At 36.0% G+C, this 27,519-nt stretch overlaps 4 protein-coding genes and 1 non-coding gene across 5 annotated transcripts; 2 read left to right on the forward strand and 3 right to left on the reverse strand.

Annotated features, from left to right (window-relative positions):
• Nucleotides 1-560: 560 nt before the first annotated feature.
• On the reverse strand, nt 561-959 carry LOC145076130 (uncharacterized). The gene has a single exon (XM_079022117.1). The coding sequence runs from the start codon at nt 957-959 to the stop codon at nt 561-563; it is 399 nt and encodes a 132-aa protein (XP_078878243.1).
• Nucleotides 960-2,047: 1,088 nt separating this feature from the next.
• LOC145077314 (small nucleolar RNA R71) lies at nt 2,048-2,154 on the forward strand. The gene has a single exon (XR_013693096.1). It is a non-coding gene; the product is annotated as a small nucleolar RNA R71 (small nucleolar RNA).
• Nucleotides 2,155-14,470: 12,316 nt separating this feature from the next.
• Nucleotides 14,471-20,445, forward strand: LOC145076775 (methionine S-methyltransferase-like). Its single transcript, XM_079022567.1, has 11 exons — nt 14,471-14,825; nt 15,597-15,790; nt 16,008-16,214; nt 16,313-16,408; nt 16,493-16,870; nt 17,356-17,592; nt 17,696-17,830; nt 17,901-18,221; nt 18,431-18,610; nt 18,758-19,717; nt 19,860-20,445. Exons 1-11 carry the CDS (start codon nt 14,579-14,581, stop codon nt 20,154-20,156), a joined length of 3,252 nt encoding a protein of 1,083 aa, XP_078878693.1. The 5' UTR covers nt 14,471-14,578; the 3' UTR covers nt 20,157-20,445.
• Nucleotides 20,446-21,583: 1,138 nt separating this feature from the next.
• LOC145076751 (uncharacterized) lies at nt 21,584-24,732 on the reverse strand. Its single transcript, XM_079022543.1, has 3 exons — nt 23,026-24,732; nt 22,690-22,939; nt 21,584-22,584 (listed from the first exon to the last, which is right to left on the reverse strand). Exons 1-3 carry the CDS (start codon nt 24,694-24,696, stop codon nt 21,797-21,799), a joined length of 2,709 nt encoding a protein of 902 aa, XP_078878669.1. The 5' UTR covers nt 24,697-24,732; the 3' UTR covers nt 21,584-21,796.
• LOC145076132 (uncharacterized) lies at nt 24,701-25,575 on the reverse strand. Its single transcript, XM_079022118.1, has 3 exons — nt 25,315-25,575; nt 24,765-25,205; nt 24,701-24,711 (listed from the first exon to the last, which is right to left on the reverse strand). Exons 1-3 carry the CDS (start codon nt 25,376-25,378, stop codon nt 24,701-24,703), a joined length of 516 nt encoding a protein of 171 aa, XP_078878244.1. The 5' UTR covers nt 25,379-25,575.
• Nucleotides 25,576-27,519: the final 1,944 nt, after the last annotated feature.

The raw sequence follows: 27,519 nt of genomic DNA on the forward strand, positions 1-27,519 counted from the left end.
CACAAGGCTCTCCTTCTCATGTTTGGCCAAACCAGCAACTAAATAGGTTTTTGTTGGCCATCTTCAAGAAATGCGTACTCCAAGTGATCTGGTAGTGCCTTGAGCTCAGTTTTCATGTTCTGAATGCTGAACACGTCGAGTCCAGTGAGGGGACTCATCGAGTCCGGTGTAATATTTGAGATTTTTCGGGTTTTTTCGAATGGACTCGCCGAGTCGGTCGAGGCTACTCGGCGAGTCGAACTTTCTGCACTTCTGATCAGATCGTTATAATCGGCTTCCTTGAGCAGTTTCTCTAATTCCAGTAGGTCCCTTTCAGCATCAAATTCTTCTTCAAATGTGACGGTGGACTTTTTTGGCTCATATTCATTCGAATCTTCCAATAATTCTTCCAACATGTCAATCGAAAATGTCGTGTCGTCACTACTCCTTGCATGCTTCATGGCTTGATCAACTCTAAAAGTGACTGATTCGTTTCCTACCAGAAGGGTAAGTTTAGAATCTCGCATGTCGACGATAGCACTTGCTGTATTTAGAAAAGGTCTTCCTAATATGATCGGGACTTAGGGATCCGCTTCCATGTCTAAAACTATAAAGTCCATGGGGAACACGAACTTGTCCACTTTCACCAAAAGATCTTCACAAATTCCCCTATGAAATGTAACCGTATTGTTTACTAGGTGTATTGCCATACGAATGGGCCTTGGCTCGGGAAGATCTAACCTTTTGAAAAATGAGTAAGGCATGAGATTTACACTTGCCCCTGAATCAACTAATGCATAAATGGTAGTTAAGTTTCCAAATTGGCATGGCAATGTTAAGCTTCCCGGATCTCCTTTCTTCTGAGGAAGTTTGTTCAACATAGCAGCTGAGCAGTTCTCGTTTAGGACCACCTTCTTTACTTCTTCCATCTTTTTCCTATTGGTTAGCAACTCTTTGAGGAATTTTGCATATTTTGGCATTTATGCAACCACTTCTATGAATGGCATATTGATTTGAAGTGTCTTTATGTGTTCCAGAAACTTCTGGTAGTCTACTTCATTCTTTTCTTGTCTAGCTCGAGCCGGAAAGGGAAGTGGAGGCTGATATGGCTTTACTGGAGGCTGGATTTTCTGTTCAGCTGGCGGACTCGTCGAGTCCATACCGTCGACTCGAGTCGGGAATCTGTGTTTCTGCATGCTCTTCTTTATCCTCTTGCACCAGTTTAGGATCTTCATGTTGAATAGAAGTCAGAGGGGTTATAATCTTCCCACTCCTTGTTGTGACAATGTTTATATGTGCACCTTTCGGGTTACTTTCGGTATTGCTTGGAAGTCCACCCGGTCTTCTCTCATTCACTTTTTGTGCAAGTTTCCCCAGCTTCTTTTCTATGTTGAGAATAGATGCTTGTTGATTCCTAAGCAAAGCTTGTTGATCTTTCATCATAAGTTGGTCTTCTCTCAACATATTTTGTTGATCTTTAAGTGTATCATCGGTATCGTTGTGTCTTTTCTCGGATGCGGCTACAAATCTTGTAAGCATGTCTTCCAAATCTGATTTCTTTTCATGCACCGGTTCCTCCTTTTGGTAAAAACCTCTATCTTTTTGCTTATACTTTTCTTCCCTTGTCTTTTTATACTCTTCATATGGTAACCATTCTTTCCTCGGTTTTCGCCAATTATCATCAAACTTGTCACCACTTGAGTAGCACACTTGTACCTTCCGGTTCCCATTCTCATCAAGATCACAATCCTTTGTAAGGTGAGGCCCTCTACAGTTTTCACATCCTACCCTAATAGCATGGATGGATTGGTCCATCTTATTCATTCTTCGGTCCATGCTTTCCAACTTTGCCATCATTGCTGCCATGTCATCGGTAATGGAATTCACTGCCCCTCGAGTCAAATCATTTCTTGGGTTATGGTATTCTCTAGAGTGCTTAGAGAATTCTTCAATTAGTTCTTTGATCATCGGGGGTGCCTTCTTTGTGAGGGGTCCTTGCGAGTCAAGGAGCTACCTAGTTGTTACATTGACTCCATCATAGAAAATGGAGACTTCTTTTTGGCTATTAAGATCATGATGTGGACTGTTCCTTAGTAGACTTTTGTATCTCTTACATGCCTCATAAAGGGACTCTCTAGCTTGTTGTTCAAAGTTGGCAATAGCTTTCTTTAACTTGGCTATTTTCGAAGGTGGGCAAATCTGGTCAATAAATTCTTCTTTCATCTTGTTCCATGTAGTGATGGATCCGGGAGGGAGTGACTTGAGCCAATCCTTTGCAGCACCTTTGAATGTAACTGGAAGCATACAAAGCAACTGGGTTTCGCGAGGCACATTTGAAACATTAAAATAATCAGCTACATCGTTGACCTCGTCCAAGTGTTTATAGGCGCGTTCGTGATCTTTTCCGTAGAAGGGGATTTCCTTGAGTTGAGCGAGTACGTGACCCTTTAGTTTGAAAGTGGCAGTAGCGGGAATTGCAGGTTGCACAAGTCCCAAGCCGGTATCCTCACGTATTCTTTTCTTCCATTCTCCCATGGGAACTTCATCTATGTTAGCCATGGGATTAGCTAGTTCGCCTTCAAATTCGCTTTTTCTTCGTATTCGGTTTTGTAGTCGTATTCGAATTCTGCTTCTTTTGGATTATCTTCAATATTCTCTAACTTACTTTCTTCGCTCTTTCGACTGCTGGTCTCTCCTGGCTTCTTGTTCTTTTTCTTCCCAAAAATCGTCTTCAAGCTATTCAAAGGTGACTTTTTAGGTGTATTTGAGCTTTCAACCTCCTTGCCTTTGTTTTTCCTCAAAGCGGATTCTGGGACTTCAAGTGGAGGAACCAAGGGTGTGTTGGATCCTCTGGTCATGTAAGGTGTCACACCCCAAAACCAAGAACGGCGGAAACGTTTTGGGGCGGAGGATGTCATGTATAATATCAACAACAATGTAAAGTAGTAAACAAGCAACAACATCATCCATTGCATTAATAATATAATTATTATAAAAATGTGTTATGTCAAATTTTGATGAACACTAAAGCATAAATCAAAATGAAAGATAAGTCTTGAACAAGCTCCATCTTCCTTTCTCCTTGCATCGGTACCTGTCTATGATGACCTGAGGATACAAGTAATTTTGAAAGCGAGTATCAGCTTTGAAGCTGGTGAGATCATAAGTATTTAGTGTCTTAATTTGTATGTAAGTATTTGTATGTAAGAATTTGTAAGTATATGTATTGAAAGTGTATATGAACTGTAAGTGTTTGAAAAACCCTAGAAATCCCTATGATTCCTACTAGTACATGAAGGCGTCTTCTACCAAGACCTAACTGTTCTGAATGTAGCCTTCTAACAAGGCATCTAGTGTCTGGATGTGTGTCTCGTGTAAGAGTATGTATTTTCCCAAGTATATCTATCATTAACAAAAATATAGTCTCTACATTACCATGCGTCGTGTGAATGTTCACGAAGTGAATGAAATGGGAAAATGAACTAGTACTATGGTGTAGTGCTATAAGAACTACAGCTGTACTAACTACCTTAAACCGGATTTATATTAAGGCATTATGTGATAAATTGCACCATACTATAGACTGGTAACAACGACAACGTATAGTCGAAAATAAGGTATGACGTTTGGCACCTGCAGACCTGCCGATCCTGTTGTAGCTAGCAGCAAGGTGTAGGATAGTCAATGCAGTATAGATCTATACGCAAACTCACGCTCTCCCTTCAAGAGACTCTGGATACAACCCGGGGGATGACAATTAAGGCATGCTTCCATACAGTGGATCACAATTATTGGCATATTAATGTAAGTGTAATGTAACGAACTGTTCTATCTGTAATGTACGTGCTCTCTACCTAGCAAGTATAGTAATGTACTGTAATGTTCTAGAAAGTATTGACTCATGAATGAACTGACTCATTGAATGATATCGTGTTCTAGTAATAGTTCTAGTATCTTCCTAAACTACCCATATGGTAGCTTACTAGTAATCTAACTGGTACGTATGGACAAGGATGTATACCCTTGCTACCCAAGGGCATGGGATGAACTGGAAGGACCTTTTATGAATATATATGTACACATGATATATAACTAATATTTAAACGACTTTCGGACGAGTACCCGATATCCCACCAGCCCACATCTCAAGCGCGAAAAGGAAATAGGGTGGATAGCCTTCCTAAGTCTTTTAAACATTTCTTATAAAACTATACATATAGAGGCATGCAATTTATAATATAAAAGCATAAATAAGTTTTGTAAGACATTTGAAACATAAATATTATTTTAAGAAAAGATCGACTTGATGTCAATCTATAAAGCAATTTGAAGGCATAAGTTTGATAAAACAGTTTAAGTATAAGGAAACATTTGTTTGAAACACAGTTGAAAATAAGTTTGAAAGGTAATGTACAGAGTAAGATGTACAGTGTAATAAGGAGTTTAAAACATATAAAATGTTTATAAAAATCATTTGAAGGAAACTGTTTGGTAAAACAGCTAATGAGTAGCCAAATCATTTGAATGTTGTATATTAATCACATGTGATTGATGGAATAACTAGCATAATTCTACTTATTAATCACATGTGATTGATATAAGAAGTAGCATGATTCTACTTGTATTCCCCCCCCCCATAAAACATTTAAAAATAGTTTAAAACATTAGTTGAGGGGTATGAACTCACCTGCAGTAAGTGACTGGAATTGAACGGACTGTTATCGTACGGAAGGATCGGACAAGTGCTTGGTGTCAAGTGAAGACTTAGACACACACAATGATCCTAATTACATATGAAAACATATGTATATAAATAATTAGTGATTATAACACTAATTATACAAGTAATAACATTTAAGCGTGAGGAAAACACTTTTGGTCAAGTGCTAGGAGGCTAATGGGTTGCAACAAAGGAGTGCAATGCCCCTAATGGAAGTTTATGGTCAAATGACCATATGTTTTGGAGTTTACGGCCCAGGGGAGTAAACTCCTGGCCGTAAACTCTCCTTAGGGTCCCTAATTGAAGCTTAGAATTACTACAACTCTAGTGGGGAATTGTTTCAAGGCTATACAAGTGTTTGGGTGCCATATTAACTCCTTTGGGGAGTTTACGGCCCAGAGACCACATTCCCTTGGAGTTTACGGCCGTAAACTCCCTTGGGAGGGTTTTTATGGTGTTTTCAAGTCTCAAACATTTCTAGGAACTAAACTAGGCTGTGGTACTTGGCTTTAGAAGAGTTTATGGCACCATTTGGCACCATTTTATGGAGTTTATGGCCATAGAACCTTTTGGGCCGTAAACTCCCTCACTCTTGGTGTTCTAAGTGTTTTAGCTAGTCCAAAACTCATTCAGGTACATGCCCAAATTGGTCTCTTGGCTTAAGGAAGGAGTTAGGGTGTCCTTTGACCCCTTTATAGGAGTTTACGGCCCAAGAACTACTCTTGGCCGTAAACTCTTCAACACTTGTGTTTCCATGTGTTTTCTAGGTTCTAATCACTTTAGGGTACATGTCTATAATAAAACCTAAGCCTTTGGGGGTGATTAGGGCACATTTAAGCCCTTGAAATTGGTGTTTACGGTCCAAGAAACTCTTGGGCCGTAAACTCCTAAAGCTGGGTGTTCTTGATTGATTTCTAGTCTCAAATGTTCATACATATTATCCTAAGCTAGATACATAACAAGGAAATGGGACTAGATGGCCATTAAGCTTCATTTTGGAGTTTACTCCCCAAGAACGTTCTTGGGCGGTAAACTCCCAGATCTCATATATTTGACATATAATCTATGTTAATAAGCATAAAAAAAGCATTATAACACAACTAGAGAAGTGTACTCACGATTTGGGATGAAAACCCGAAGATCCGTGAGAGAGAAAACGGCTTTTCTCTAGTTGGAATTGTGAATAATGAATGAATTTAGTTCAGAAATCTATTTATAGTCCTAAAATATTTTTGGCAGAAAATATTTTTATTCTTGTAACGAACTCTAACGTCCTAGAGTCTTGGAATAATAGTGTTGCACAAAACCCTAGTGCATCCACTTTCCTAATATCTCCTTAAGTGTAAAATCCTGAAAACTGCCAAACTTATACTTGAAATCTGAGTTTACATTGAACTGTTCTACATCTATTGGCTTGATATGGTTCGTTCAGAATAGAAATTTCGGGTTGTCACATAAGGCCTGCAAACAAAACAAGAAAAACGCGTAAAAAGAACAAAAATAAAATAAAACACGAAACTGTTTATCAGCGATGGACTCGCCGAGTCGCTTCGATTGCACTCGGCAAGTTCAAAGCAAAAACAGAAAAATTTCTTACTAATTTCTAAAAACAGAAAACTATTAAAACTTATCCTAATTACAAAATTACCTAAAAAATAGCTTTCTGCAAGATAAATCTCATACAAATGATCGATAAAACTAGAAATTAGAATTAATTTGTGAACCGTTCCCCGGCAACGGCGCAAAAAACTTGATGTGCGTTTAATCAACTAATTTTAATCCTACTTCCAAATTATAAATTAATCACACAAAAGGCAGTAGACCTGTCAATTGGTGGTATAGATAAATAAGTAGGGTGTCAAACTCAGGGAACGGAAAATTAAAACTAGTAACTAATATTATCTAAAAGGCAAGTAATGAAAATAGGGTTTTCTCTAGTTTTACAAGACTAGAAACTTTAACTACAACTTAACTACTCAACTAATAGCTGAAAACACGTAAAAACAACTAAAGTCAATGATCAAAAAGGGTTTCTGTTTAGGTTCAACTCATTTACTCCTATGGTTAATTTTTATGTTAATGTAGTAGATTAATTGTTATTGGTTACCGATTATGGTGATTAGATTCACATTCGTTATTACCAATCCTTATGAAATAGATTAATTTAAGCAGTGATCAAGTGATTAAACTAATAAACCTCCTAGTTCAATTATTCGGATTAAATAAGACTTGTAATTAACTAATTGAATTGGTGATTCAACTAACCTCTTGTTGATGGTGTATCAATCAAGCCCACACACTAATTTACCCATTCTCTAGTTAATCCTAGTTTCATATTCATTATTCCTAGGCATATAGCAATGTGTTCACATAAATTTATATGAGATAAGCAATCAAGAGATGTTCATGCAGCTTAATTACTTAGCAATTAACATAAAATAGTTATGGTTAATGAATAAGGGTCTTTAACAAGCTTAATTTAACAAAATCACCAATAAACAATTAATCAAAAGTGTATATCAAACCATAGGAGAAAATTCGTCTTTCCTAAACAGAAACTAACTAATTTAGTTCATGATTTCAGTATATGAAGATCTAAAAACGAATCTAATTAAACCAAACATCATTCTAATCAAAGGTAAAGTAGAAAGTTAACTAGATTGCCTTATTCTTTCAAGATTAGGGTTCTTCACACGTTCTTCTGATCTCCAGCAAGTTCCTTAGTCGCCAAGTAAGTTCTCCAAAAGCTAGAGATGGGGGCCTCATTCGGATTTGTGGCTTCAATTTATAGATATCTCAAAACAGGGGCTACTCGTCGAGTAGCCTACCTACTCGTCGAGTCCCTTCGTTGAATATGTATGCGGCAAGGACTTCTCGTATTTCTTCGCGAACCTTCGTATAGACTCGTCGAGTAGTCGTCCCTACTCGCCAAGTAGCTTCAGAATTAAGCATTTTCCTTCTTTCTTCCACTCCCAAGCCTTCGATCGTAACTCCTGCTTCCTTTTGCTTCCAAGCTTTCCTTTTAGACTGAAAATATAATTTGAATAATATTAAGTACCTTTTGTCCATAATGTGTGAATAATTAGCTAATAAATGATATAAATCTATACTAAAAATATAGCTAAGTATCCAAATATCAATAAATCAACATGCTAGTAATTTGGCCATAAGATCTAGATAATTGGTAATCAATATAATCTATCTAATAGAAATCAACCGTAAGAGAAAGTGAAACCGAATCTAGACAGAAGTATTCTTTTAATTCTTGGAGTTGCTTTGTTTTTGTTGTTTTCTAGTTGAAATTGAGTTGCTCTGATCTTGAAAAATCAGTACCCCCCCCCCCAAAGTAAAGTTTTCTCTATAGTTTAGTTAGAAGTATTCAATTTATTAAATTGAATTTTGTTCCTTGTGATCTACACCCGACTTGCATGAGTTACACTATTAACTGACTAGGTACACTGCTTATAGGTGCTTAGATAGTAAAATTTTGTTAGGTTATAAATTTAAAACTAAGTAGGTACTTTGTGAACGCATTAACTATTTCCTTAATAGGTCTTTCAACCTCAAATTAAATGCTAGGGATAACTTTAGGTTCTTCGTTGGTTTACTTTTGAATATTTGTCAAGATCAATATAGCTACCACTGGCCCTTTCGGATATCAACTCCCTTTCTTGTAAGACTGCTCTTCGAGAAACAAACACTTTGTTCTCAAAGGGTTTATTAAACAACCACCCAAAAGGTTTGTTGGATTATCGAACGAGACAACACATCTCTATTGTAACTTCTAGATTGTTGAGCACTCCATGGAGAGCATAAGCCTCATAATCGTAGACTTCTATATGTGCTAGTAAGGAATGAACCTTACTCCACATCTCAGAGATATAGAGTTTTTCATGAACCTTTTTAGTTCACACAAGACAAATGACTTCTTATAACACTATTCATGGTACAATCCATGAACTTGTTTGTGAGCATAACATGACTCATTAAATACCAAACCAAAAAATGATTTGTTTTTCTATCAAACTACATTGATTATAGCAATGTTCTGGGTGGAGACACTTCGTGAAATTGTTTTACTATTCCTTAGATGATAATTTTGACTAAGATGCTCACTATCACAATTGGATCTAAGTATTTTATCACCTCCCCAGTTAACTTTGTTTTATGAAAGCTTTGGACACACGAAAGGTTCTAAACTTATTCAGATAATTATGTTCACACCTTTTGAAAGTATCGAAGCTGGTCTTACCATGTATTGTGGTTAATCTGAATAGCCCATTATGCAAACTAATTCCAACAAATATTTACATCACCAAGTGATGTGTTCATCATCTATCTTGATAAACAAGATTTGCATTTATCATAAGACTTATGGTCAAGTGATTTCCAAAATCCAATGCAATTGGATACTTGGTAATGTATTTCTTATTTATACGTCCAAGAAGATGATTCCACAAATACATTTTGTTTATACCCTTTTGGATGTATTCAAAGTAATGTTGAACTATTATTACAATGAGAAATTAAATATCCTCCTACGTTTATTCCTACAAATCCTCCTACCAAATTAAATAATGACATTTGTCATTTTAGTATACTTAAATATCTTTAAATTAGCATTAAATGTGACACATGTCCTCATTTAATTGAGTAGGAAGATTTGTAGGAACAAATAGTAGGAGGATATTTAATTTCTCTATTACAATACTAGTTTCAAGTTCATGATTTGATTTTAAATAGAAAGCATGTAAAACGTTCTTCATTTAAATAAGCCAGAACAATCTCATGAGACACTATATAAACAATTTGAATCACAAGACCATAAAGTAAACACTTGGGGAGAAAAACTTGTCTTTTGATTCAATGAATAGCAAGGGCTTGATATTCATGATCAAACTCTCTTCTCTATGTTTCAATCTTCTTACCTCCTTTTAGTTACCGCACATTCTTGAAAATGTCTAAAATACTTAAGGGTTAGAATTAATATTCCAATGGTGTTTTAAATTCATATATCTGACTGTAGACTAACCATTTGGAACAACTAGTTGTTTTTTATCCTATTAGTAGCATGGGCTCGTTATCCATGATCAAATTATGTTCCATAGACTAAACATTTAGGGAGGATGATTTGTATTTTGATCCTATGAATAACAATAAGGGTTTGTTATCCATGATCAAATTCTCTTCTCCATGTTTCAATCTTTAACTTCCCTTTATTCACTACATATTCTTGCAAATTTAAGTACTTTATCCTTATTAAAATACTTAAGGATAAGAAGTAATGTTCCAATGGTATTTTAAATTCATATATTTGACTGTTCCATACTCCTTGGCATGAAGCTTTTCAGCCTTTTCATATATGATAGACATGTATTCTTTATTGGTTATTTTCTTGTTATGGAATCAAATATCTTATCGGAACATGTCTTGGAATAAGCATTTATTTTTTTCCTTGGAGTTTGGGCTTGGAATTAGGTATACTAGATTTAGGTATGCCAACTCTAACCGCCTTTACCCATGGGTAATTTTCTTTCTTATTCTTGACACTTCCATTCATGATAGCAAAAGTAAGAGTATTTGAAGCCAAAGTTTCTATGAATGGCCATCTTAGTTCCAAAAATCCCTCAACATGTCATGCAACTCATTCATGGACATTTCAAAGTTTTTCATATCATTATGATAACCATAGTCAACTCCTAACTTAATAAAATTCCATTTCACTTCACTATGTCAGTATACAATGTACACTTGATCACCGCTCTTTCTTATAGTTTAGAACATAGTGTTCTTTAATAATTCAAATTAAACATTCAAGGATGCAATGTTAATAACAAATATTAGTTTAGTATTATAATATATAATCTCTATTATAAACAATAATTAAAATAAAAGTATCTAAAATTCAAAAAATATTTAGGTTTGATTTCTTGTAAAACAAGTTAGAAAACTTGTTGAGTAAGTTAAAGTTTCAAATGAGCCAATCACCATGAGCACACCATACCGTGTCGATGCTCCAAGTTTAATTTCGATTTTAGTTTACGATCATGGTCATTAAACCCCAACTTAGGTCACAAACAATACAAAAAGCGGCCATGTAAAACGAAATTTAAAAAATTCGCACCCTAAAACCCTAAAATCGAAAAACCCTAGCTACAAACAAGATTTAATTCAGATCAGTTTGGATTAAACATTGCAAGTAAGCATAAACTAAGGCTCTAATACAACTGATAAGTTTTATACATATTACACCCGATTATGCGTAACGAAAACATACAACAATTCCTATGTGTTCATGCAACCTATAAGGATCTAACTTATTTATATTATAGCAACTACAAAAGTAATAACAATTACATACCTCTTTAGAAGCTAGAGATCTCCTTGCTTGAGATCGCATTCTTGCCACCTTTGCTTGGATGAGAGGACCCGAAGTAGAATCCCTCTAATGGTATCACACCCAAGAACACCAAGAGAACAAACCAAGAAAACTAGGAGAGATGATGGAAAAAATCGAAAAATAAAAACCATAAAGGTTTATTTTTCATTCATCTTTAGAAGATGAAGAGGGAGAACGAAATTTCTTGCAAGGAATGAGCATATAGGGTTTGACCCATATCTCCTTATTTATCGACTTTAGTTGCTTAGTCCTAAAAAATCTCCAAAACCCTAATATGGATTATCAGATTTCGTTCAACTCTATCCCTTGGGGTTCTGTAACGTTCAAATTAATTAAACCTTTTAATAAATTAAAATTCAATCCTTTTAGTTAATTAACTCCTAGTTAATTCCAAAATAGTTTCTAATTAATTTATAAAAATATGATAAATTAATAAAATAATTTCTCCAATACTCTTTTTGTTTTTTTATTTCTCAGATAGGTCATGAGGTCAATCCAAAAGGACTCTGTTATTATTAGAAATATTAGCAATAGTTAATAACCATGGACACTCTTTCCAATAAGAGTGGGGCAAACATTCAATTCTAGAATGATATGTGGCTTGGAGATCAAAAACTGTCTACTTGTTTTCTTTGTCTTTTTCACCTGGAGCTGGCTTAGAATTGTGTTATCTTAGATAGAAAGCCGATTGATGATTAAAAGTGGTGTTGGAGTCAGATTATTAGAAGAGGGGAGGAAAGCACTTAATAATACGGTTTGTTGAATCCTCTCTTGGAAGTAAATCTGACTGATAATGTAGATGGTTGGGCTTCGATTATAGGAAAAGATGGGAACTTTTATATAGCTAATATTAAAAGGTGGATAGATAAAAAGATCTTGCCAAATGTTGATACATCAACTAAATGGAATCGATTCATTTATAGGAAAGTTAATATTCTTGTGTGGAGAATTATGATGGATAGATTGCTGACTCAAAGTAATCTTGATTTTTGAGGAATTGATGTTCCTCGTACTAAATGTCCAATTTGCAACTTGCCGGTGAAACAATTGGATCATTTGTTTATTAGATGTGAGGTGGTAGCTAGAACTCGGAATGTGTTTTTAAATGGTTAGATATCCAAGTTAGTTCTTTCTCTTGCATTAACACTTTATTCGATAACGTGGATAATATCAGATGCAACATTAATAAGAGAAATGTCATTGATGTGATGGTTTGCACTGTATTATGGTATTTATAAAGGTTTTGTAATGATAAAGTTTTTGAAGGCAATAATATGAGAATGGACATGATTTTTGATTAAATTAGAGATTTTCTTTCCTTTGGGTGTATAATAGACATAGAAAGTTTCCTTTTAATTGGAATTGCGGAATGCAATTGTCTTTAAACAATTTGTAATGGTTTTTATTGCTCTCTAGCTTCTTGCTAGACTTTTTTTTTCTTTCTAAAAAAATGACTAATATATGATTGACTATTTAAAAAAACAACTAATATTATAACAAAATAAGTTAATATGACTAAGACAACACTAAAACTCTCTCAAATAGTTTTTATTAAGACGCAACTTTTTCAAGATGTTAAATATTCATCAACTCCGACAACTTCACTACTTGTAGGCATAGATTAATTGCTATTCGCTAGACACCACCTACTCGATCGCATACCACATAGGGATTAGTCGAAGTATTCCGGACAGAAACAACAATATTTAGGAATTTCAAGAAACATTCTGCAACCTGGTGAACAATTTCGAAATTTAGGAAAAAATGCTTCATTTTTATTAATATTCATGGTTGTAAAAGTCGTTAAGCGATATTAAGTCGGTCCACTGGTGCCTTAGAGATTAGTCGGTCTAGTCGGAGACCCTAAATTGTAAATCTGTTAAATTTTAAAAAGATAAATATATAACAAAATAAGTTAATATGACTCAATACTAATACTTTCTCAAATATTTTTATTTGACATAACTTCTTAACAGTGTTAAAAATTCATCGGCTTCGAAAAGTTCACTACTTGTAATTAATCTCTAGACACCACCTACTCAGTGGCATACCACCTGTGGATTAGTAAGAGATTAATTGGAAACTAGTCGAAATTTTTACAACACTGATAAAATCCAACAAAAATGCTAAAGAAACGTCACCAATAGAAAGTGAATATGACACACATGCTTAAAATATGACATTTAATAAAAAAACAAATGATGTTATATATTTCAAAAGAAAAAATCAGTTTTATAAAAATATTTAATGAAACATGACAATCCCAAATAACCTATTCCAAACAAAAATGAGATTTTTAACGTGAATGTTTAGTTATTTTAATTAAGTTTTTCATTCTTTGTTGTCATTTTTATAAACATTTCAATTTAAAATTGTTAATAATCTAGTAGTTGTAAATATATTACGATATTAGTTGTGAGACCCGTATATTACGGATCGATTAAAACAAAACGTTAAATATAAAAGAGTAAACGGGAAGTTTATTTGTATATGAAATTTGAAAAAAGTGAAAATTATGAGAAAATAAATTTAAAAAAAACATGTGAAAAATAAGTAAATTAAAAGTAGGTGTTTATCTGTCAAACTTGTATACTATAATGGTTAATTATAATAAAATATAAAATATGAAGGTTTAAACTGTAATTTATTAAAAATTGAAATTGAAATTTGAAACTTATAATTAATATAGTTATTATGATATATTTAATTTATAGAAACTAAATTAAAAAATTAAACATAAAGTAAATAAAAAATGGAAAATAAACATCTCTAAATTACTACAAATTGACATTTGTCAAATTAATGATACGTATATATAATAAAAACCAATCCTTTATAAATAGTATTGTTTCTTGAATTCATAATTTGGCATAAAAGTTTTTTACTTTTAAATTCGGCCATAAATCTCCTTTCTTATTTTGTCTTTTGGCTATGAATTTTTTAATGTCGGTAGATTTGGTTCCTACATTTTTATATACGGGTAATTTCCACTATTTATTTTGTAGAATGATACTTTCTACTCCTTGTTTTATAGAGTGAGAGTTTCCATCTATTTGTTTTGTAAAATGCCATTTTTACCTGTTAAATTTGAACAACAACAATTTCCACCCTTCAATCTTTGTACACCGATCGATAAAATGATGAATCATAGTATTTTCCTTTCGTGTGATTATAAAAAAGTAAGCAAAACCTCTGCATCCCCCACGATACAGGGAAGGGACAACATCTAGGTTAAATGAAAAGCAAACAACATCAAAGGAAGGGGTCTGGATTTTAATTTTTCAAAGTTAAAGGGGCGTAAGTTTAATTTACGGATGAAGTCATCACCACACCTTTTATATTAAAATCCCGCGAACATCCCCCATCACTCTCTCCCAGTCCCACACTGTGTAACAAAGTCTTTCTTTCTCTCTCTATCCCACAAAAGAAAAACGCACGTATTCTCCGCTAACACTCATCACCCGATTCGATCGCCATCAATGGCTGCAGTGAAGGGCTTGTATGGATCGGTAGATGAGTTCTTAAAGCAGTGTTCACAGTCAGGTGACTCTGCCTACAGTGCATTAAGATCACTCTTGGAGCGCCTCGAGAACCCGGATACCCGAACCGAAGCCAGGATCTTCTTCACGCATCTCCAGAAAAAGCTCGAAACCGATGGCGCCTCAGAACATTGCCTCGATACTTACCATTTCCAAATCCAAGATATATTCCTCGAACGGAATGAAGGTCCTAAAATTCTCTATCTATCTAAATGTTTTTGCACATTGCTCCCCACTAATTTTTTTACTTGATTGTGATTGTTTTAAGTGCATGTGTGTGTGTTCCGAATACACTCTGTAATCAGCCCTTTCATTTTCAAATTGCAATGATGATGCTGTTTGAACAGCAATTCTTTTGTATTTTTGTCTGTATAGCTATTTTTTTAGATAATTACGATAAAAAAAAGAGTGGCAGTAATAGTAACTATCCACTAAATATAGAAAGAGTTTGATTCCAAACTTCTCGAAATAGAAAAAAGGTGAAATTCATACAGATTATGAGGTTAATCCTGCCTGAACTAGGGAGAATGGTCAAACGATTACTTCAGCTGTACGAATCTGTGTCCTACTTCTTCTTCCTACTCACTAAAACTTATCTTCACTATTTGCCCCATGTTAAACTTCATATATCCCTATCATTAAGTTGTGATTAATTCAGAGTAAGATTTTTCCATTTATCGGCTTTATAATACATATTACCCCCAAAATTTTATCCCTTATCTTGTACTTGATTCGACAACATCTATATATATATATTCTTCAGTTATTGTCCTAAACCCATGAACCCGTGTTCACAAACTAAGATAGGCCTTTAGAGACTGATCAATTGTAGTCATCAGTGTTCTGGGAATACTCTTGTTATGATGTAAAAGCAGTTGTTAACGTTATCTTTGTTAATAGGCAGTGTTTTATGCAAAGTTTGACTAAAATGTTGCTTGGCCTTATGATCCTGATACAGGTTACCAAAAGAAAAAGAAATTAACAATGATGGTGATACCCAGCATCTTTATGCCAGAGGACTGGTCATTTACTTTCTATGAAGGGTTGAACAGACATCCAGATTCCATCTTCAAGGATAAGACAGTTGCTGAGCTTGGTTGTGGAAATGGATGGATATCCATAGCCATTGCTGAGAAATGGTCACCATTGAAGGTCATCATTATTCTTGTCCCTCAACTTTATTCCTATCTATTTTGATGTTGATTTTAGTAAGAATCTATGTGAACAGTGAACTAATCTCTTATTTCCATCACTTATTATAATTAGCCTTTTACAACAGTCAAAAAATAAAAGCATGTCTTTTAATCAAACTATACAATTCAAAATTTCCCTGTGATTTCTCATTTTTCTTTTACATAATGTCTTGCAGGTTTATGGGCTTGATATAAATCCAAGAGCTGTAAAGATTTCATGGATAAATTTGTATCTAAATGCTTTGGATGAAAATGGAGAGCTTGTTTATGACCATGAGAAGAAAACTTTGCTGGACAGGGTAGAGTTTTATGAATCTGATCTATTATCATATTGCAGAGATAACCACATAGAGCTTGAACGAATTGTTGGATGCATACCACAGGTATCCAATCCTCATCAATCATTTGATATGTCTTGATGATTATATATTTATATTATCCTCATGTTTCCCATATTGATTTCACCCTAATTGTGTTCTAGATTCTTAATCCAAATCCCGATGCAATGTCCAAGCTTATTACAGAAAATGCTAGTGAAGAGTTTCTCCATTCACTGAGTAACTATTGTGCACTTCAGGTAAGTGGGGTTACCATACTTACCGATAACTACTTTATAATCTTCCTTAAAATCATTTCATTTTGGATACCATTTTATATGCAGGGATTTGTTGAGGATCAATTTGGTCTAGGTCTTATTGCAAGGGCAGTTGAAGAAGGAATTGATGTGATCAAGCCTATGGGGATCATGATATTTAATATGGGAGGGCGTCCAGGACAAGGTGTCTGTAAACGTTTATTTGAACGCCGTGGGCTCCGCGTTAACCAGCTGTGGCAAACCAAAATTCTTCAGGCTTCTGACACTGACATTTCGGCTTTAGTTGAAATTGAGAAGAATAATCCACACAGGTTTGAGTTCTTCATGGGACTTGTTGGAGATCAGCCAATTTGTGCTAGGACAGCATGGGCCTTTGGAAAGGCTGGTGGACGCATTTCTCATGCTTTATCTGTTTACAGCTGTCAACTTCGAAATCCCAACCAGGTATTTACTATTACACGGGATATGACAAGCTTTCTAGGGTTGTTTTTGATGATGGATATGAGGAGGGTATTCTCGTCTTTTGCACATATGAGAGATTGAGAGTGAGTCCATGTCCCAGCTTTTTGAGTGGGACAAAAAGTTGCAATTTTGTCCGGTTGATATCACATCGGTCTCAGTTCAATGCATGCCAAACGCAGTACAATGTCTTCTTGTTTTGTCCTGTTGTGGACAACAGGACAGAACAAGTTGTCCTGTGTTTGGCGTGCACTGAACTGGACAGTTTTGTCCCACCCAAAAGATGGGAGAGGGATTGACTCTTGATCTCTCGTCTATGCAAAATATACCTAAATGCCCTCATCATTGAAATTTGAAAATGGCCCTACAAATCTTGTCTTGTCTTGTATAACAAATGGAGTCTAAAAGCACAAAGGTATTGTTTCTGGTTACTACATAATTGGGTAAATACTGAACAAACAAATCAACAGGTTAAGAAAATCTTTGACTTTCTCAAAAATGGGTTTCAAGATATCAGCAATTCCTTGGATTTATCTTTTCAAGACGAGTCTGTTGCTGATGAGAAGATCCCATTTCTAGCATATCTTGCTGGTATTTTAAAAGACAGCTCACGTTTTCCATACGAGCCTCCAACTGGAAGCAAAAGGTTCCGTGATCTTATTGCAGGCTTCATGAAAACATACCACCATGTACCAATTAGTGCTGATGTAAGCAGACTTCTCTTAATAATTTATCTTACAACAGTCTTATGTAAATATGTAACAAGGAAGTTGCATTTTCTGATTTGCTTAACCTTGATTATTCTGCAAGAATGTTGCTATATTTCCTTCAAGGGCCACAGCTATTGAGAATACCCTTCGATTGTTCACTCCACGTCTTGCCATTGTTGATGAGCATCTAACCCGACACCTACCAAAGCAATGGTTAACATCATTAGAAATTGAGGTAAGGTAATTTATGAACTTACTTACCCACTACATTTGAAATTTATACCTAATATTTTCTTTGTTTATAGCAAAAAGGAGACAAGAAAACTTCTACAGATGGAATCACTGTTATTGAAGCGCCACGTCAGTCGGATTTGATGATAGAGCTGATAAAAAAGTTAAGGCCACAAGTGGTGGTGACAGGGATTGCACCATTTGAGGCTGTTACTAGTTCAGCCTTTGAGCATCTTTTACGTACCACAAGAGAAATCGGTTCTCGTCTTTTTATCGACATATCTGACCAGTTTGAGCTTTCCAGTCTCCCCAGTTCAATTGGAGTCTTGAAATATCTTGCTAGAACTCCATTGCCTTCTCATGCAGCCATCATATGCGGCTTGTTGAGAAATCAGGTATGTTTTATACTGTATTCACCAAAAAGACCTCTTTAGCCCCACTATCTTTGCTCAAGTAGACGAGGGTGCGAGTATAAACATCATAGTTTGTAAACATCCATTTTGTAGGAAAAGCTCTTGAATTTACTTTCATTAAGTTAGTTTTATCACATAGTTTATCTTCATTATGGTCTCTGATCATCATAGTTTTATTATTCTTTTTCCAGGTTTATGCAGATCTTGAAGTAGCTTTTGTGATATCTGAAGAACAAACCATTTTTGATGGATTGTCAAAAAGTGTGGAACTATTACAAGGCAATACTGCTCTGATTAGCCAATATTATTATGGCTGTCTTTTCAATGAGCTTCTGTCCTTTAAGCTTCCTGACAGACGTCCACCTACAGAGGTTTGCACTTTGCATCGTCTACTTGAAGCAATAAATTATTAATCATTCTTTATATTGTAAATACATGAAATCTATAATCTCAATTGTATTATCTGACATCTTCGACCTAACGTGTACATTGGGTTCATTTATTTTAATTTTTTTCAGAGAGAAACCGAAAACACAAAATCTAGCGACATGATCGGATTCTCAAGTTCCGCAATCTCAGTTCTAACAGATGCAGAATTATCAATCAAAGAAACCGATACATCTTCTCTAATCCACATGGATGTGGACCAAATATTCCTCCCTACACCAACCCCAGTCAAAGCCGCCATCTTTGAAAGCTTCGCAAGGCAAAACGTAACCGAATCCGAATGCGATGTAACACCCAGCATCAAACAGTTCATCAAAACCGCTTACGGTTTCTCAGCCGATCACACCGCTGAATTCATATACGCCGATTTCCCGCTCGCTCTTTTCAATAAACTTGTGCTCTGCTGCATTGAAGAACACGGAACCCTCTGCATACCCACCGGATCGAACGGAACTTACACCGCCGCTGCCCGGTTCTTAAACGCAAACATCGTCTCCATCCCGACCTGCCCGGAAACCGGTTTTAAACTGACCGAAAACCAACTTGGTAAAGCACTCGAAACTGTCACGAAACCATGGGTTTACATTTCCGGTCCCACGATAAATCCGACTGGGTTACTTTATAGCAATGAAGAAATGAAAAGTTTGTTGAAAACTTGTGCTAAATATGGAGCCAGGGTGATTATTGATACTTCCTTTTCGGGGGTGGAGTTTAATTTGAAGGGTTGGGAAGGGTGGAATTTGGATGGAAGTTTGGCGGAGTTAAAGGGGAACTCGTCTTTTTGTGTGTGTTTGCTTGGTGGGTTGTTTTTTAAAATGCCTACTGGAGGGCTTGCGTCTGGGTTTCTAGTTTTGAATCAGAGGTTTTTGGCGGATGCTTGTTATGGATTCTTGGGGTTGAATAAACCTCATAGTACTATTCGCTACACTGCCAAGAAATTGCTGGATCTTAGAGAGCAAAATGGAGATCTAACGGGTGATGGTGAGAAACAGGGGAAAATTCTGGCTGATCGATTGAAGCGTTTGAAACAGGTAAAAAAATTTAATTTAGCAAAATGATTTACTCACATTCAGACAGTTTATTCAGTCCAAAAAAGAAAGTCTTTGCCTACACAACCTTTACTCCCGACAAACATCATCTATTCTTTGCTTGTTTTGCATGTACATGAAAAAGACACTCGAGGGTTGTGGGTGGGAAGTCATTGAAGCTCACGGGGGCGTTTCCGTAATTGCAAAGCCCTCAGCTTATCTTGGCAAAACCATTAAAATTGAGAAAGATGGTTCAGCATGGGAAGTGAAGCTGAATGACACCAACATCCGAGAAGCAATGCTGAGAACCACAGGTTTATGCATCAATGGAGCTTCATGGACCGGGATCCCTGGCTATTGCAGGTTCACATTAGCCCTAGAAGACATTGATTTTGATCGTGCTTTGGATTGCATTGCCAAATTCAAGCAAATTGTCAACTAATTCTAATCGTTTCCCATTGTGGAAGCTGTTGGTTTTTATCTTCTTTTTTTGTGACTTAGGTGTCGCGAAATAAACTACTTGTGTTCATGTTATTGAACTATAGTTATTGTGTGATGTTCCACAAGTTTCAAGTGTTGTATACGTATTTTCTTATATGGGTGTATGTAAAAGACACCTAGTTACCTACCGTTGTATTTTATACAAACATTGAAATTGACTGGACTATATGGTACTAGAACAAGCTTTCTAGGGTATTTTTTTTAATGTTAATTAAATTGACATTTACTTCTTTGTGGCTTTTTTGAAGAAATTGGTATCCTTTGATTCTCATTTTGCATTAACTAGGTTCTCTCTTAATGTTTATGTTGAATTTCATTGGTACTTTTGAGACATGGAATCCATTATATTTATGGCCTAGTATTGATTGGTTTATCCTATATGCTACACTTAGACGTGGGAATTTGTTTGTCCTTGTTATTTGTCTAATTAATTTCTAGAGTAAATTGCAAAAATGGTCCCTGTGGTATGCAAAATTTTGGGGTTTTAGTCCAAACCACGAGTTTTTTGGAACCATAGTCCTTTTGGAGTGGTTTCTATGTGGTTTTGGTCCCTGGACTTAACTCCCGTTAAGTTGGAACTGTTAAGCCCCCTCACGTGCCTCACACGTGAGGGTAATTTCGTCATTTCATGTCAGGGACCATTTTTGCATAAACGGTTTTTTGGATTAATTCCTTTTAAATACCCCCACTTCCTGCGATCTTCTTCCCCAACGTCTCTTTTCTTCTACCCTTCTTCTTCTTGAGCTCTGCTACAACAAAAATGGTGCTATGTTTTTGTGGAAAAGTTGCTGTGGTGAAAACGTCTTGGACCCCTCTGAATCCAGGAAGGAGATTTTTTGCATGCCCTATGAATGATTCCGTTTGTGGGTTTATTGGGTGGCTTGATCCCCCAATGTGTGCTAGGTCTAAAGCCATCATACCTGGTCTGCTAAGAAATTTGAATTCAGTGCAGGAACGGTGCAATGAGTTGGTTAGAGGTATGAACATGCTACGAGATCAATGCAATGGACTGATATGCAAGAACAACATTTTGGTGGCAAATGTCAGAGCATTGAAGGATGATAATTTGAAGCTGAAAATGTACATGTTTGGAAGTTGGTTTTTCTTTGTGATTGTATTCTTTTATATTTGGTTTGTGTAGGGGTATACTCTGAAGGGTGTTTTGGTCATTTTTTTGTAATTTTATGTGATCAAGTTTGTAGTGACTTATGATGATAATGATATATGTACAATTTTATGATGCAAGTGTAATGAATGTTTTACCAAAATGGTATGAATGTATAAGAATTAACATATGAATAGAAATGGTATGAATGTGTTACCAAAATATATATATTTAGAACCAATTGTACATAACCAAAATGCATATTTCATTAAGATTTGTAATATAACAACCAAAGTTTCTAAACATAACAACCAAAGATTCTAAACATTACCAAAAGGGACACATTACCATACCTAAGATAACAACCAAGTTTTCATAACAACCAACCAAAAATTTTCAACAAAATATTGTAAATATAACAACCAAGTTTTCATAACCAACCAAAATCACAAAAAACTCCATGCATGCATGACACATTACTTCTTGGATTGATTCCCACCTTGCCCTTTACAGGTCCTAGAGTTGTGTCCCTTGTTCTTGCATTTGCTACAAGTAACACTGATATGCTTCCTTGATAGCTTCTGCACTCCATCATTTGTTGGTTTTTGGGAACCTCCTTCTTGTGCAGCATTCACTCCATCACCTTGACTTGCCTTCTGCTTTTTGCTTAACCTTTCACCCTCACTTTGTCTTCTCTTTTTCTTAGGCCTTCCCACCTGAGTGCGATGTGGAGGAGGGATTAGCTTTGTGGGACATTCACTTTTGGGCCACATGGATCTACCCTTAATTGGCTCCACCTTAAAAGAATAAGCCTTTTTCCATGTCTCTAGAAAATACACCTTGTGAACCCATTTGTAAATGTCAAGGTCAGCCTCTGGGTCTTTACTCATCTCATTCAGAGTTGCAATTGCATGTCTGCATGGAATTCCAATTAATTCCCATTTTCTGCAAGTGCATGTTTTGTTCCTAACATCAACCACATGTTGATCCTGCAAAGCTCCTGTGACTTGATACTTGTCTCCCCCATTCCACCTAGCAATGTATTGTGAAGCAACTGTTTTTCTTGCAGTTAGGATGTCTGTTGCTGTGGGTGTTAGTGGACCTTTAGCCTTTTTCATTTCCTTCATGACATTGCATATCCTCTTCATTAGATACTCCCTTATGAATTCTAAACATCCAATGACAGGTTTATCCCTTCCTTTCTCTATCTTCCCATTAAACACTTCACACATGTTTGATATCAACACATCAGAAACTGCTCTTCCTGTGTGTAAATTACCATTAAAAAACATTTAATACAATTCACATACAAGTAAAACAGTTCACTAAGTGAAAGACATAAGGATCAAATTGGAATATGTAGATTTACCTGAAAAATGACTCCTTGCCCAATGTTTAGGAGGAATTTGCTTCAACCATTCACATGCCTCCTTATCATACTGACTAAACTCCTTCATCAAATGTTCAAACTCAGGAATGGTGGTAGTTGATGCACACCTCCATAAGTGGTCCCTGTACTCTGTTTGCCTCCATCTTTTCCTCATATTGTCATGAATATGTTTGATACAATATCTATGCTCAGCATTGGGAAAAATTTGCTCAACTGCAGTATGTAAACCCTGCAAAAATTAATTGTCAATCATTAGAATTAACTTACAACCACACTTTAAATGACCAAATGTATAAAAACTACTTCCAACTTTACCTTTTGCCTGTCACTTATGAAAGTAAAATTTGAGTTTCTTCCAAGGTCCAAGTCATCCCCAAGGTTATCTAAAAACCATTTCCAGCTTTCTGTGTTTTCAGACTCAACAATCCCATATGCTAATGGGTAAATTCCATTATTGGGATCAAGACCAACTGCTGAAAGGACTTGCCCAGGGAATGGTCCTTTCATGAAGGCACCATCAAAACCTAATAAGTCCCTAAGGCATGCCTTGAACCCTTTTTTCAGTGGACCCAAGCACACATAAATTCTTCTAAACTGCCTAGTTGGGGAATCAGGGTTAGGCTCAGAACATACATCTATTTTCACTGTGGTGTCTGGGTTGGTGGCTTGAAGTTCGAGAACATAGTCCCTCAACAGTTCATACTGCTTTGTGTAGTCACCAGTTATATGCTTTCTTGCCTTATCCTTTGCCCTGAACACCTTGTCCATACTAACACCCACTTGGTAGGTCTTTTGAAAGTGATCTTGTATGGCTCTCAAAGGTATATCTGGATTCGCCTCAACTTGATCAAAGATTTTCTTGCTGATTAAAGAAGCAGTACAAGCCCTGAGTTTCCTTGTTTGCAAACATGTGTGAGTTTGGTTTAAGGTCCTTATAAACCAGTCGGATTCAGGATTTGACCTAGATGCATGAATGTACCAACCACATGTTACTTTTTGTGTCTTTAATTCTTTACCCTTTCTTTTTGAAGTGGTAGCTTGACTACCCACTTGGCCTTTATTGGTGACAGGTACAACACCTCTACACTGTGCCCTAAGCCTTACATTGTCATTTTTTTTAAAGAAAAGATTCCTTCTTGATTCTAGTGCATGCAAATCAATTGCCTCCTTTAATTCTTTTTTACTATTAAATTTATCTCCAACTGAAAAAGATTGTTTATGTACTACCCCAAGACTGCACCTTTTTTCTTTTCTCAAATTCTTGATAAGAGCTCTTCTCTCTCTGTCTTGGTTGGATCCTTCATCCAAAGATTCAAATTCCTCATTGTTAATCACTTCCATATCTTCAGGTTCATGCCCACCTTCCACATCACTTTCAACATTGAGAGTGAAATCTCCCATGTCCACATCCACATCCTGTATATTGTTGTCAACATCCATTATGTCATCCATATGATCTTCATCTTCTATTTGTCTCTCATCTTCTTCATACTCTGGATCACTATTTTCAGATTCATCATACTCTTCAAAATTTGGATCACTTTCTTGAGATTCATCATCCTCTTCATACTCTTGATTACCCTCTTCAGATTCTCCATCCCCTTCATACTCTGCATTATCATCATCACTCCCAATCAAATTTTCCATAAGGTTATCAAATAACTCATTCAATTGTTCATCAGCATTATTAACAGGGGGGGTGTTGTAGCCTTCTTCATCAAAAGTTGATGCCTCTTGAACAACATTTGCAGCCTCCCTAACACCATCCATCTCATCAATATGAACACAAGTTGCTGCCTCCTGAACATTAGTTGAACCATCCAGATCATCATTCTTTTCCTTTGAAATGTGAACAACCTCATCAATATAATCTAAATTAAGCCTATTGCTACAAGAACTTTCACCTATTTTGGAATTCCCAACCCTACCCCTTCTATACTCTGGTGAGAAACTATCATTCTTACTCCCAAAAAGAATCAGAGACATGAACTCACCAATAGGCTCACCATTACCATGGTTCACATTTTTCATTGAAGAATCTGCATGAACTTGACCCTCAACTTCAGCCCCTTGATCATCATTTTCTGGTAATTCCTCAATGACAACTTTACCCTTTGCATTTGGTGACATGAAGTAAGTCAATAAATTTGTCTTTCCATGCTCTGTGTACACCTCAATTAGCTTGTTATGTGCAATATATTTAGAAAGGTTGATCACATCCTGATCATTCCCTAAAGCTCTAAGACCAAATTGAAAGTCACCATTGGGTATCCTAAAATGGTAGTATATAACTGGGGATTCATCAGCGAATTCAGAATTCCGTGGGTCTGGGTAACCTAGGTCAAGCATTATGGCATCAAGTTCATGCACAGAAAACTCATCAATGTCCACATAATCAACATAACGCACTTCACCTCCAATGTACTTTATATCAGGTAATTTAGTAAATTTCCCACCGTGATGAAGCTTAATACTAAACCATGTGGGTGCACCAGCTAAAAATCAAAATTATACATATTAACAAAGTTAAAATTTTGCATTTTTTTGTTCTAAATCAATAAGAAAATGCAAAGTATAAAAGTTAAAGAAAACAGAGCAGCTTACCATATACAGTTGATACATCAACAACTTCGTGTTTTGGTCTGATATGCCACATTACGAACACCATTTCCTATTAAACGTATGCCCTTATATGTGTAGTGTCGATTATCTTGTTTAGATAAGCAACGAGGGTTTTTTGCAGGTTCAATGGAGCAGAAGCAAGAAGGAGGGAGTTGGGGAGTTGACGAGTGTTGGGGAAAGTAAATGAGGGGTAAATGTCAATTAATCCAAAAAACCGTTTATGCAAAAATGGTCCCTGACATGAAATGACGAAATTACCCTCACGTGTGAGGCATGTGAGGGGGCTTAACAGTTCCAACTTAACAGGAGTTAAGTCCAGGGACCAAAACCACATAGAAACCACTCCAAAAGGACTATGGTTCCAAAAAACTCGTGGTTTGGACTAAAACCCCAAAATTTTGCATACCACAGGGACCATTTTTGCAATTTACTCTAATTTCTAAATCTGGTTTGCTGGTAATCATTCATAGGATTTTAACAAGAAATTGATGGTTACGATACATTTTCCTTAAGATTCCTTCATTTTCAAGATTAAGATAAGATATATATATATATATATATATATATATATATATATATATATATATATATATATATATATATATGAAAAAACATCATAAATGGTCTCTGTGTTTTCCTAGATTCTGAAGTTTAGTCCTTGTGGTTTAAAAATCTCATAAATGGTCCCTGTGCTTTCAAAACTTTTGACAGATGATCCTTATTGCTAACTTCGTTAACTTTTGTCCGTTAAGTAAGGGGCATTTTCGTCATTTCACACCACAGGGACCATTTATGATATTTTCAGTTATTTTTTAAAAAAGAAAAAACTAAATATAATTATTTAATATATAAAATCTCTCTCTCTCTCTCTCTCTCTCTCAGAACACATATACAGACATTAAAACCAATACTCTCTCCCTCTCTCAGAACACATATACAGACATTAAAACCAATACTATCTCTCTCTCTCTCTCTCTCACAGCTAGTTGATCTACATCACCACTGAATCCCTACAAATCAAGGAAAGAACCATTTACAGATTATTACAAGAAATCACAAACTGCAAGAGAAAGTGTCATGCACTGAAGAACTTACCTGTAACTTGTTAAGAGTTTGGTTTGAGCTTGTTTTTCTGGACAAAAATGGAGTCTTGGGTGTGAGACTAGATTGAGAAGAGAGTTTTTCCATCACAAGCTTTGCAAAGTCAGTAACTCTGGGATCAGGGGCACCAGACATAATGAAGCATATATCAACAATACTTTGTGCAGTTACGGTGCCTTCACCAGGGCCATGTTTCCAGCATAGTAAATAAGTGCATACGCACTTCTCAAGTTTTATGCTCTTTGCAACAAACCTATCCGGTGGATAACAACAAACTATGAACAAAATGGGAAGAACAATTGCTTGCCTAAATAAACAAAACAGAACTAGTAATATGCATTTTCGAATCTATCTATCTACTGATATGAATTCGGAAGTTGTGGTGATTGGTGAGTGATTTCTTATACAGAAGCTTCTTCTTCTAGTTAGTTTTATTCAGATTAAGTAAGAAGGGAGTTTCAATTTGGGACAAGAAGGCTACGGATGAGTAATGGAACGAGAGAATTTTAACGTCTCAGTATGATTTATGTCAGATAAAGGTATCGAAATTGGACGAAGATGATACTGAAATGATTAGTGAGAACAGAATGCGATTGTCTACTTGTTCGAGCAGGTGATCGAAAACTGCGTATTTGCCCTAAATTATAGGTAAGATACATACACCATCAACAATGGCGTCGAAGTATCGAATTGATCCATTGACTTTATAAGTAGCATACACTGTCATGCCTTCGATCACTGTGGAGCACTCGTTCTCCTCGACCGGCACGGACACCGGACGAAATCGACGGAGAAATTCTTCCAGTTCATCATGTTTGGAGAAATTACCCTTAGAGAATACCTCATCAGCGTCGCCTGACTTGAAATCCTTGAACTTGACGCGCAGCCGCTTTCCATTTTCGAGAACGACGCCGGAGGTGTACCACGCATCGTTGTTCTTCGATCGGTAGTCAAGGTTGTAGCTTACCTTTCCATCGCCGGAGGTGTACCACGAAAATGCCCCTCACTTAACGGAAAAAAGTTAACGGAGTTAGCAATAAGGACCATCTGTCAAAAGTTTTGAAAGCACAGGGACCATTTATGAGA

This window comes from Lactuca serriola, chromosome 9, assembly GCF_051521515.1.
Source record: "Lactuca serriola cultivar US96UC23 chromosome 9, Lser_US96UC23_V15, whole genome shotgun sequence".
In the NCBI taxonomy this organism is placed as follows: domain Eukaryota; kingdom Viridiplantae; phylum Streptophyta; class Magnoliopsida; order Asterales; family Asteraceae; genus Lactuca; species Lactuca serriola.